This window comes from Alternaria ventricosa (assembly GCF_023758065.1).
Source record: "Alternaria ventricosa strain BMP 2768 chromosome Unknown scaffold_1, whole genome shotgun sequence".
In the NCBI taxonomy this organism is placed as follows: domain Eukaryota; kingdom Fungi; phylum Ascomycota; class Dothideomycetes; order Pleosporales; family Pleosporaceae; genus Alternaria; species Alternaria ventricosa.
In genome coordinates, this window is record NW_026055681.1 from 1825928 (window position 1) to 1838144 (window position 12217).

At 54.7% G+C, this 12217-nt stretch overlaps 5 protein-coding genes across 5 annotated transcripts; 3 read left to right on the forward strand and 2 right to left on the reverse strand.

Annotated features, from left to right (window-relative positions):
* Nucleotides 1-1137: 1137 nt before the first annotated feature.
* Nucleotides 1138-3463, forward strand: J4E93_000626 (uncharacterized protein; the record flags this gene model as incomplete). Its single annotated transcript, XM_049338585.1, has 2 exons — nucleotides 1138-1653; nucleotides 1700-3463. 2 exons carry the CDS (start codon nucleotides 1138-1140, stop codon nucleotides 3461-3463), a joined length of 2280 nt encoding a protein of 759 aa, XP_049204470.1.
* A 760-nt stretch (nucleotides 3464-4223) lies between these two features.
* On the forward strand, nucleotides 4224-5775 carry J4E93_000627 (uncharacterized protein; the record flags this gene model as incomplete). The annotated part of the gene is made up of 2 exons (XM_049338586.1): nucleotides 4224-4751; nucleotides 4798-5775. The coding sequence occupies 2 exons, from the start codon at nucleotides 4224-4226 to the stop codon at nucleotides 5773-5775; spliced, it is 1506 nt and encodes a 501-aa protein (XP_049204471.1).
* Nucleotides 5776-6218: 443 nt separating this feature from the next.
* Nucleotides 6219-7097, reverse strand: J4E93_000628 (uncharacterized protein; the record flags this gene model as incomplete). Its single annotated transcript, XM_049338587.1, has 4 exons — nucleotides 6219-6374; nucleotides 6440-6569; nucleotides 6676-6876; nucleotides 7024-7097. 4 exons carry the CDS (start codon nucleotides 7095-7097, stop codon nucleotides 6219-6221), a joined length of 561 nt encoding a protein of 186 aa, XP_049204472.1.
* A 605-nt stretch (nucleotides 7098-7702) lies between these two features.
* J4E93_000629 (uncharacterized protein) lies at nucleotides 7703-8123 on the reverse strand (the record flags this gene model as incomplete). The annotated part of the gene is made up of 2 exons (XM_049338588.1): nucleotides 7703-7838; nucleotides 7891-8123. 2 exons carry the CDS (start codon nucleotides 8121-8123, stop codon nucleotides 7703-7705), a joined length of 369 nt encoding a protein of 122 aa, XP_049204473.1.
* A 688-nt stretch (nucleotides 8124-8811) lies between these two features.
* Nucleotides 8812-11647, forward strand: J4E93_000630 (uncharacterized protein; the record flags this gene model as incomplete). The annotated part of the gene is made up of 5 exons (XM_049338589.1): nucleotides 8812-9547; nucleotides 9606-10231; nucleotides 10584-10914; nucleotides 10963-11227; nucleotides 11281-11647. 5 exons carry the CDS (start codon nucleotides 8812-8814, stop codon nucleotides 11645-11647), a joined length of 2325 nt encoding a protein of 774 aa, XP_049204474.1.
* Nucleotides 11648-12217: the final 570 nt, after the last annotated feature.

The window sequence follows — 12217 nt, forward strand, 5'->3', positions numbered from 1 at the left end:
GATGTGGACGGCCTTGACATGTGGACGGTGATCCATGACTGGTGAAACAGGGCCTGGCGTGTTCCTGCATAAGATCGGCCAACAAGCGAGCTGCCGAGGAAGGCAGTCAGCAAGATGCCTGAGGAGCGCATAACGTGCATAGTAGAGGCCATCCCCATGCGGACGGGGAGCAGTGCTGCAAGATGAGGATGTGCATCGATAAGGCCGTGGTGAGTTCTGCTACACCGTACTGGTGCGTGAGCTTGCATGGGGGCGTGGGTGTAACGGTAAGCAGCACCGCAATCAAAAGATGCGAGAAGTGGATGCAGAAGGCGAAAGTACCGGTCCTCTTGTGGACCGCGAATGGTTCTGCAGCCGGAGCGTGCCTGAGGCGTCTGCGTGGCTGTGCTGGGCCCGCATGGAGGGTTTGCAGCCGATGTGCGTCTTTTTCCTTTTGCCATGGATGAACGACTCGCTGCTCGGGCCCACGTTCAGGCGGACAGGTCGCACGATGATAGGGAGCGCAGTCCGTCGTGCCATCTCCCACGGTAGCGATACATCACGTCGCGACGACAGCGTGCGCAGGCAGCGAGGCGCACGCCGGCGGCAGTGGACTCCCAAATCACCAGCCTGCAACGGCCCCGGCGTGCGACGTCTTGCCCGCATCGAGCCAAGTCAGGGGAAGGCGGCGCGGATCACTCGTCTTTAGACGTTTCGGGACCACCAGGGGCGCTTGACCTCCCCACCGCGGCCATCACCCACCCAATCGTCGCCCGTCACTACCGATGCCGCCACGAATACGACTACACCCCCGGTCCAGGCTCAACCGCCTCGTGTCCAAAATGGCGACCAACCGCACCGCCGTAGGCCGAGTTGAGCATGGACTGGGAATAGCATACTTCGATATATGACCCTGCTGCTGACCCGCCCCTGCTCCGTTTACGCCGCAACTCTGATTCCTCGTTCTTTGACGTCGAGGTCTCTACCGCACACCTTTTCTTTCCAGACCTTCAGGCTTGCTCCAAAGGTCGTTACGCTCTTTAGCATCGGTTTTAATAGTCCTTCCTTCTTTAGGTTCTCGAGTCACCTTCACTTTCGACTCTTGGCCGTCCCGGTCCTTCAACCAAACACAAAAAGCACCCACCTACCTTCTTCACCATGGCCAACTTCAGCAAGCCCGCCAGCATGATGACCATGGTCTTCGGCCTGTTGTCGCTTCTTCAGTTCACCGTTGCTTTCCAGCATGGCTCCCACCACCACGCACACCCTGCTCGCGCCGCCAGCGACGCTTCCATTGAGGCCCACATCAACGAGATCGAGGGCGAGCTCACCAAGCGCCAGTCGCGCGGCCCTATCGCCATCACTGGTGTCTGCAGCTCTGGCACTGCCTCTAACGGCCAGTGCAATGGCGGCAGGACTTCTGCTCCCCGTCTTGAGATCCGTACCTTGGCGCGCAACGCCGACCAGTGGAACCTGTACCTACTCGGTATGGAGAGGTTCATGGGCAAGGACAAGGACGACATGCTTTCGTACTACCAGGTCTCTGGTGTCCACGGTCGTCCTTTCCAGACCTGGAACAACTTCCCCACACCTCTGCTTAACCAGCAAGGTTTCTGCCCTCACGGAGGCTCGCTCTTCGGTTCCTGGCACAGGCCTTACCTTGCCATTTACGAGGTTTGTATCTTGATAAGGCGTTTGATCGTACGCTAACAGTTCGCAGCAAGCATGGTACCAGAGCGTCATGGAGGTGATTGCTGAGTTCCCCTCCAACCAGCAGCAGCGATGGAGGAACGCCGCGTCCACTCTCCGTATGCCATACTGGGACTGGGCTATGGACCCCAACGGCGGCCCAACTGTCCCCACTCAGATGCGCGACTCGACCGTTACTGTTACCAAGCCCCAGGGAACCGTCACCATCCCCAACCCGCTGTACAAGTACAGCTTCGGCAACTCGCTTCCCTCTGAGATGGGTGGAGGCCCATGGAACAGCTTCCCTGAGACTCTCCGTCGCCCGGTCGCCAACCCTACCCGCAGCAACAACAACGAGATGAACGCCCGCTTCAACTCCATCCGCGTCTCTCTCCGCGACCGTGTCTTTGCCCTGTTCTCCAGCAAGGCTAACTGGGGCGCTGCCAGCACTTCCGCCATTGGTGTCCGCACTGACCTGAGCGGCGGTGGCGTTGACAGCTTCGAGTCCGTCCACGACGCTATCCACAATACTGCTGGTGGTGAGTCTGGTGGCCACATGTACTACCTCGATGTCTCGGCTTTCGACCCCCTCTTCTGGCTCCACCACACCAACGTTGACCGTCTCCTCGCCATGTACCAGCTCATCACCCCCAACACCTACATCTCCAACGGTAACATCCCCCGCCCCATGGCCCAGTGGAACCAGGGTGAGCCCAAGAACCAGTACTCTCCTCTCAAGCCCTTCACCAAGGACACCGCTGGCAATTACTTCACCTCTGTCGATGTCAAGGAGACCCGCACTCTCGGATACTACTACCCTGAGACTAGCGACCGTTCTTACCAGCAGGTCGCTCGCGCTGTTACTCAGCTCTATGGTGCCGGTCAGAGGACTCTTACCAAGCGTGACAGCGACGAGACGTCGACTGGCCAGTACCTCGGACGTCCCATCAAGGAGGGTGACTACCACACTGTTCTTTCCGTCATTGCCAACAAGTACGCGCTTGAGGGATCCTACACTGTTCACTGCTTCGTTGGAAAGCCTAGCAGCAACTCCACCAAGAACTCCACTGCGCCCGCGCCCGCGACCGAGTCGACTTACCCGCTTCTTAACATCACCACTCCTCTTCTGTCCATCACCATTGGTGGTGGCTCCGCTCCCAGCACCGAGGTTCCCAGCAACGAGACCGATGCCGCCTACGACCCATCTGCCGACTACACCCAGGACCCCAACTACGTCGGTTCCTACGGTATCCTTGGTGCTATGATGCAAGGTGGTGCCAACGCCTCCCAGGCTCTCATGACTGAGGGTGCTCTCCCCTTGACCACCTGCCTCCAGGGTAAGGAAGCTGCTGGTGAGCTTGAATCGCTCCGTCCCGAACACGTCGAGCCTTACCTCAAGGAGAACCTCTACTACAAGGTTGTTGGTGTCAAGGGCGAGATCGACGCTGACACCATCCCCGACTTCCACATCAGCGTCAAGTGCAACAAGGCCAAGCCCGCTGCCTCTGACGACGAGCTTCCTGACTTGAGCGCTCCTTACGAGGTTCTCGAGAGCGTCACTGCCCACCTGCCCGCTGGAAAGCCCTTCAAGTACATTCCTACTGCTATCGACATTCCTCTGCCCGATGGCCCAGAGTACCTCGAGCCTAGCAGCGATGGCTCTAAGCCCCAGAGCCCTAGCAACGGTGTCTTCCCTTACCCATCCATGCCATGGGAGGAGGAGGGTTACTGCATCACCAAGCAGACCATTGAGTACGTTGACGAGCAAGGTAACTTCTTGTACTCTGAGATGTAAGGTGGTAGATTTCGGTTATAGAAGAAGAGCGATGTGGTGGAGAGAAGCATGTGTATGCTTGCGTATGAAGGAACCTTTACATAATACCTTTCGATGTACATTGGACATGAGAGCTTTTTTTTCCTTACAAAATGTCAATTGATATCCAGCAGTGGTTCTCGTATAGTTTTTCCTAACGTCATAGTCTCCTTGATGTCTCTGTCCATAGCGTAGGCGTCCATAGCGCTTTGCAATATGACCATAAACATACTTCCGTTCCGACGCCGTGCATGTGCTGCTTTATGACATGAAATTATGAATGCTGGTGTGGTTTCATGAAGCGAGACCAGCCAAATCTGGAATGCCTGCTGTGTCTGTTATGAAGCCGGCACGCGCAACTGTGCATACATGTCGAACATCACATGGAAATCGTTCAGCCAAGGCAAGCTGTAGGCATGACCAGCTCCGGCTTGCGTGGACGACGGCGCTGTGCCCCGCTGGTACCAAAAGGCGCTAGTGACTCTTTGGCCGATGTCTCTGGGCACGCACCGCGAGCACCACATCACGGCAGTATCTCTCATCCTGCTTGACCATTCCTAGGGTTCCTCAGGCATTCTTGCGTAAGTCCTACACCATCGTCGTCATCGCATACCGCGTCTACACCTTGTGCTTCTTCAGCATGGCGTCTGAGTCGCGCAGTCGCGACAGCTTCCCGGTCCCAATGCGGGTGCTAACATTTCATGATTGCCATGCTAATATCTCATAGACCAGTCCGCCCACCATGCCCGCCATGCTAGATGACCCCACCGCGCCGGTGATATACAGGACCTCTGGCGACGTGCCGTACCCTCCTCCTGGTGGCCCGCTACCTGTAGGCATTGCACCATGTCAAGTCATCCTGCGCGATCGCGTGACTACCGCAACGATCATACCCTTCTCTGCGCCGAATCAAGTACCCCTCACACTACTGGCATATCTATGCGACCAACTGGGTCGCGAGATAGAAAAAGGAGATACGTACCCCATGGTTGATCCGCTCGCTCTCGAGGCTTTCGGTCCGTACTGGTTCGGTGTCTTTGGTGCGATCATGTTGCTGGGGGAGATCCAGGACGGTCGCGAACTACACGAAATGGCGCGGAGGGGTTGCGACTGGGAGAGGGAATGTCTGGGTAGCTTCTACATCAAGCCCAACTACCCAGGACGGTCGAGTCATGTCTGCAACGGCGGGTTCCTAGTCACGGATGCGTCGCGCAATCGGGGTGTCGGTCGCTTGATGGGCGAGACTTATCTGGACTGGGCTCCGAAGCTTGTGAGACTCGCCGTGAGGGTTACATCACATGCGCTAACACGCTCAGGGCTATACTTACTCCGTCTTCAATCTCGTGTACGAAACCAATGTCGCTTCCTGCCGCATATGGGACGCCCTCGGCTTCAAGCGGATCGGACGCGTGAAGGGTTGCGGTAACCTGAAGTCATATCCCGGCGAGCTAGTCGATGCCATCATATACGGAAGGGATCTGGGTCAGGATGACGAGTTTGTGTCTGAAGAGCGATTCGACAAGATCCGCTTCTATCTCAAGAACGGAAAATACCCCAACGGTGCTGATCGAGCAGAAAAGAGCCGTCTCCGTAGCGCGGCGACGCACTATAAACTTACACCCGGAGAGGGCGACGGCCCCGAGAAGCTGTGGCTCAAGGGCAAGGAGGTTATTGCGGATCCCAAGCAGCAGTATGAGATCGCTCGGGAGATACACCACAAGTCGCATGGGGGCATCAACAAGACTACTGCAGCAATTGCGGAACTCTACCATTGGGTTCGCATAAAGGAGACTGTCAGTCAAGTCATACGCAACTGTCCAGAATGTAGCGAGATGAACAAGGGCCTGTCGGCTATGCGCCAGGGTCAGAATCAAGCACGGGCAGAGGCGCGATCAGGATCCAGTTTCCTGTCATCAACCGCTACCCAGCCAACTCTGACACCAACACCGCCGAGTTTATTCTCACCAACACAACCACCGCCTCGTTCAGACTCACCGGGTGGCCAGCTACAGCTCGAAGCCGCACAGCACCAGAGCGCAATCTATCCGCAGTACGCCCAAGATAACGGCTACGACCTGCCAGTCGATCCCGCACTCATGCATGGTTTACAGCCTAATACCAACCTCGCCGATCTTCCGCCATCGCCGTTCCTCGCAGCTCAGGCGAATGGCGTACCTCATCCGGGTGAGCTTGACCATCAGCGCATGAGTCTTGACCCAAGTCTAGATGAGCGGGCACCCACTGCAGGGGAGGAGATGCGTAGGAGGTTGAATCGTGTGAGCCAGTATGAGTGAGTAGACGTAGAACGGATGAGTGAAGTGTTAAGCTCACCAGCGTATGGCGAAGGTGAGTATACCAGTGATACCAGGCATGTAGGTGATGGGGAATGTGTATGAAGAAGCCGCAGGAGAATACGTGGAGGATCATACCCAGGATATAGCGGAGTCTCCGATGATGCAAGTAGCACAACGATGAAATCATTGCAAAATTCTGGTTGATTTGAATCATACTTGTGATGTTGTGTGCTTGATTTGGCATTTATTGCTATTTGACAGTATTTAAGCTAATAGCTACATGTTTATGGCTCTCCCAGCAAAATCGCCGGCTCACATCTTGCCCCTCTCACTGTTTTTGTTCCGCAAGTTCCCCTCTTACATATCTCGACCTAATTTTTCCCTCCATTTCGTTCCTTTCGCCCCCAATCAAACATCTTTAGGTAACCTCTTCCTCTTTCCATTCAACCCTCAAACAGCCCCCACTCCTTCACCTGAAAGCTCTCCAAAACCTGATCCTTGACCGCCTTGCTATCCTTCATCAACTGCGTTTCTCCACCCTGCTGTTCTGCTGGCGTGTATTCGCCTGGGTAGTGTGGGATGTTGACTGATACCATAATCTGCGCGATGTGTTAGTTGACAGAGGAAGGAAATGTATATGACGGTAGAGGGGATAGATACGTACATCAGTACCTTGCTCCTTGAGACGGAGAAGGAGGAGATGAATATACGTGAACTCTGGAGTCTTGCGGTTGGGGTGAGGGTTAGGTGTTGGTGGTGTTTGGATGAATGATAGTGCTAGGACTGGCTTGTCTCTGTCGTCGTGGTCAGCTATTCATCCACGCTTCTGTATACAAAACTTGATCCTCTTCGTTTTCGATCCTACTTCGTCTTTCCAGAATGATGGAGTGGAATACTCACGGCAAACTCTTCATCACAGCGCGTTCTTGCGAGATGATCGTACTCTGATCACCCGTCCCCTCGACTAGATCTCCAAAATGATACTGCAGCGCTTCTTCGTCGCTGGTCTTCTCGACATACTCCAGGATCTCAACGACGATGCTGGAGTAGCCGTTGTTGTCGAGGTAGACTTCCTGGTGGTCGGGGATTTGGCGGATTTGACTGTCGAGTTATCTATATCAGTATGCTGTATTTTGGATTGGGAAAGATAAGTGCCTGCCAAATTAGGCATTTGGAGTGGTGGTGTTGATGGAACGCATGCAAAGGGAAGGCGCGGGATGTGGGGGCGCACAGGATGAGAGAACTTACGAGGCGTCGGCGAAGTTTGAGGGCAGGTCGAGGGTTATTGCGCCGCCATAGAGGGAGGTATTTGTAAATGCCATGTTGTACTGTGTCTCAAGCTCGACTTGTTGCACTCTCCGCTGGGGTTGATGTCGTTCTTATGTTGTGTCTTTGATGTTGGTGATGGCGAAAGCGTAGGTAGCCACCAGGCAACATCAGGCAGCATGGAAAATGGCAACCTACATCGAATTTTCTTGACACCGCAGTGACAGCGCAGCAGTTCAAACAGATTGCTGTGAATTATTCGCGTAGGCATAGTTCAATGTGCAGTCTGTCAATACTGGTTAAAGTCATTCTTTTTACAGCATATATCTAACACAGCGGCCAGATAATACCGTTAATTTTGCTGACAAGACATGAAGTCACTGTGATAAGGTCATGAGATCTTGGAAACACATGTTTTCGATTTGAAATGTAGGGTATCGTCTGAACTTTTTGTCCTTCTATATGTCCCAAATGCCAGTTTTGAACGCCGTGCAATGCATGTTCTTCTACGAGCCCGAGGGCGTCCTAACCGCAGCTATCGTATTGCCACAAGAGTGATGTCTGATCCCCCAAAGCATTTCAGTGGTCGTCCTGCACTCCTAATCCTGCCGGCCATCTGCCGTGGACTGCACATCGGATAGTCTTGGCCGTTGCCGTGACCTCAACCTGATGCTGCGACCTGGTCAACCTCCATCGGGGCTGTCGCGGTGGTCGTGCGCGTTCCGTTGTTGGTCGTAAGGCCAATCGCTGCCTCTGCTTCTTTCTGCGAGTATGGTTCTTCGCGAAGTTGCTTGACTCTGCAGATTGATTAGAAACAATAATCATGATCGTAAACACTGCGATTCCTACCTGCGCTTATGGACCTTGCCCTTCTGATGTGCGACAAAGTTGGCGTCGCTCTCAAAAAACTTTGCGCATTCTTTGCAGTAGAATTCGCCCAGACCGGGCAAATCTTCTATGGGCTTCGCATCCTTGAATTCAGCGAGATGCTTCTCGTCGCGCAGGTCGGCGTGGATCTGGTCGAGGTCGCGCGTGTGTCGACGTGTCTTTTTCTTGGAGTCTTGTCCGCGTATGGCTGGCATGGTGGGCAGTATCCGCGGCCGTCGGTTATCCGTGTGGAATCGTGATGGTCGGCTATAGAGAAAGTTGCAGTGTGGGGACACCTGCCGACGGGGGCCCGTGCCCGGTCTGCAGGTCAGAAAGACTTGTGGAGCTAGGTCGAATCAGGTGCTGGTAGATGCTACTGTCGCTCCAGACCCGAAATTTGCCATGTCTGCAGGCCTGCAAGCTGACTCGGCACACAATTGTTGAGTCGGAAAAGGACGCGCAGGCCGCCGGCAGCAGTGCGCGCGTGAAAGTGCTATCGCAGAACGCCAATCACCTGCAAAAGGAACGAGCGCGGGGTTGGTGAACCGCTGCCGGCTATGACGTCTGGGTGAACACCTATAGCTTCCCGACACATGGCTGCGCGGCCTCCAAGAAGTGAAATACCAGCGGGCAGCCAGTCGCACACAGCGCAATTACTCTCTCCATAATTGCGTCTCCATTACATCGCCCTTGCACGTGAAGCGGGCCAACGGGACTGCGCTGCCGACCTGTTTCTGGTTCTGGCGCCGAGGTATTCCGCACGCAGCTGGGGCTAGACGAACCAATCACGCCCCTCGTGATCCTCATTAGTTATCGCCCAACTTGAGGCAGCTTCTGACGTTCTTTTCCTCCGCTTCCTCCATCACTCTTCTCTCCACACCACTCCCCTCCTCAAACTTCACCATGCAGAAGTTCTCGAGGCTCGGCCGCCTGGGCCAGAGCCTTGCTTCGCGCAGGCAATTGGCCACCGTCAGCGATGCTCCCCTCTCTCGCAAGGTCGAGATGACCAACTGGGAGAAGGGCCACTACATCAACTACCAGAAGATGAACGAGAACCTCGAGATTGTTCGTGCCCGCTTGAACCGCCCGCTCACCTTTGCCGAGAAGATTCTCTACTCCCACTTGGACGACCCCCACGGTCAAGAGATTGAGCGCGGCTCCAGCTACCTCAAGCTCCGCCCCGACCGTGTAGCTTGCCAGGATGCCACCGCCCAGATGGCCATTCTTCAGTTCATGTCAGCCGGTCTGCCCTCCGTTGCCACACCCACTACCGTCCACTGCGACCATCTTATCGAGGCCCAGGTTGGTGGTGAGAAGGATTTGGAGCGCGCCAACGAGATCAACAAGGAGGTCTACAACTTCTTGTCCACCTCTTGCGCAAAGTACAACATTGGTTTCTGGAAGCCCGGCTCTGGTATCATTCACCAGATCGTGCTTGAGAACTACGCTTTCCCTGGTGCTCTCCTCATTGGTACCGACTCGCACACTCCCAACGCCGGTGGTCTCGGTATGGCCGCCATTGGTGTCGGTGGTGCCGACGCTGTCGATGTCATGGCTGGTCTCCCCTGGGAACTGAAGGCCCCCAAGGTCATTGGTGTTAAGCTTACTGGCAAGCTCTCCGGCTGGACTGCTCCCAAGGGTACGTATTTGCAATATTGGGTTTCGAAGCGGGGCAATCACGCTAACGAAGTCTATAGACATTATCCTCAAGGTCGCTGGTATCCTCACCGTCAAGGGTGGGACTGGTGCTATCGTCGAATACCACGGACCCGGTACCGAAAGTCTCAGCTGCACCGGCATGGCGACTATTTGCAACATGGGTGCTGAGATCGGTGCCACCACCTCGCTCTTCCCCTTCAACGACCGCATGTACGACTACCTTGCCGCCACCAAGCGCCGCGACATTGGTGACTTCTCCCGCGAGTACGCCGCCCAGCTCCGCGAGGATGAGGGTGCCGAATACGACGAGCTCATCGAGATCAACCTTGACGAGCTCGAGCCCCACATCAACGGTCCCTTCACTCCCGATCTAGCTACACCCATCAGCAAGTTCAAGGAGGCTGTCAAGGCCAACAAGTGGCCTGAGGAGCTTAAGGTCGGTCTCATCGGTTCCTGCACCAACTCTTCCTACGAGGATATGAGCCGTGCTGCCTCGATTGCTGAGGACGCCATGTCCCACGGTGTCAAGGCCAAGTCTCTCTTCACTGTCACCCCTGGATCCGAGCAGATTCGCGCCACTATTGAGCGTGACGGTCAGCTCAAGACCTTCGAGGAGTTCGGCGGCATGGTCCTCGCGAATGCTTGCGGTCCGTGCATTGGACAGGTATGTTGTATCCCAGTCATGGTAGCCTGGAGGTATCCGATACGTTTTGTCTTGTCTCTTGATAAAACAAACGCTCTCGTATGCTTCAAGGCTACCTTTTCCCTCCCTATTTCAGCGTAGCCTGGAGGTATTCGATACGTTTTGTCTTGTCTCTTGACAAAATAAACGTGGTCGTATGCTTCAGGGTTGTTGTATTTTGCTTTATTTCAAGGTAGCCTGGAGGCATTCGATACGTTTTGTCTTGTCTCTTGACAAGTTAAACGCCCTCGTATGCTTCGAGGCTACCTATCATCCTCTACTTCTCAGAGCTCGAATGCTGACGACCCAACGGTGGGACAGAAAAGATGTAAAGAAGGGCGAGGCCAACTCGATCATCTCGTCGTACAACCGTAACTTCACTGGCCGTAACGACGCAAACCCCGCCACCCACTCTTTCGTCACCTCCCCCGACCTTGTCGTTGCTATGACTATTGCTGGAACGCTCGACTTTAATCCCCTTGTCGATGAGCTGACTGGAGCCGACGGCAAGAAGTTCAAGCTTAAGGAGCCCTCCGGCATGGGTCTCCCCGCCAACGGCTACGACCCAGGCCAGGACACTTACCAAGCGCCTCCATCTGATCGCTCATCCGTCTCCGTCGCTGTCTCGCCCACCTCCGACCGTCTCCAGCTTCTCGAGCCTTTCAGTAAGCAAACTCCATGTACAAATGCATAACGCATACTGACTTTTCAAGGTGCCTGGGATGGAAAGGATGCGAAGAACCTTCCTATTCTCATCAAGTGCCAAGGCAAGACCACTACCGACCACATCTCTATGGCCGGTCCCTGGTTGAAGTACCGTGGACACTTGGACAACATCTCCAACAACATGTTGATCGGTGCCATCAACGCTGAGAACGGCGAGGCCAACAAGGTCAAGAACCTTCTCGACGGATCTTACGGTGCCGTTCCTGATGTCGCCCGCAACTACAAGAAGAACGGCGTCCCATGGGTTGTCATGTAAGTACCTTTCCTATACACGCTTATCAGCCTCTTGCTAACTTCGATCGCAGTGGAGACTGGAACTACGGAGAAGGCTCTTCCCGTGAGCACGCTGCGCTTGAGCCCAGGCACTTGGGTGGCGCTGCCATCATCACCCGCTCCTTCGCTCGTATCCACGAGACCAACTTGAAGAAGCAGGGTATGCTTCCCCTTACCTTCTCCGACCCTGCCGACTACGACAAGATCGGTCCCAATGACCGTGTGACCTTGGCTTCCACCGAGCTCGCCCCCGGCAAGCCCCTGACCATGACCGTCCACCCCGCCGACGGATCCAAAGAATTCCAGGTCAAGCTCTCGCACACCTTCAACGAGGGCCAGATCGAGTGGTTCAAGAACGGCAGCGCTCTTAACACCATGGCCAAGAATGCTAAGCAGTAAATGCGTAGAAGAGAAAACGAATGAAAACAATCACCACCGGGGATGTAAATACGGAGGATGGAATACCCCGCAAATGCTTCACGATTGGGGATGAAAGTCAAATCAGGGGTGGAGCAGGAATATGAAGAGAGAGCTGGGCGTCCGCAGACGGGCGCAGCAGTAACGGCTCCTGGGTCGATCTTTCGGGCTCAAAGTAGCTGGGTTTGCTTGTATTTGTGATGATTAGCATGCAATGTATGACTGATTTTTTCTTGTTACAATCTGTATCTGCTGTGATATGAGTGACGATATGGAATGTGGCTGGCGAAGACGTGTGGTCGTTTTGTTTGCGTACGCAAAGACACAAGGCATAGTTAAGTATACATTGCGATTCTCGCCCGTGTGCTGTAATCGGCAACTGCTGCGAATACCTCCAGGGTACGTCTTATCGTTTTGTACAACTAACAAAACTTGCATGTATTCGCCCCGGCTACTCCTAGAACTCGAGTACACAAGCTATGACATTCACACGGTGCGCGATTGAGGATGACGCGCACAGGCTGAGGCACGGGGCACGATACCGCCGCAAAC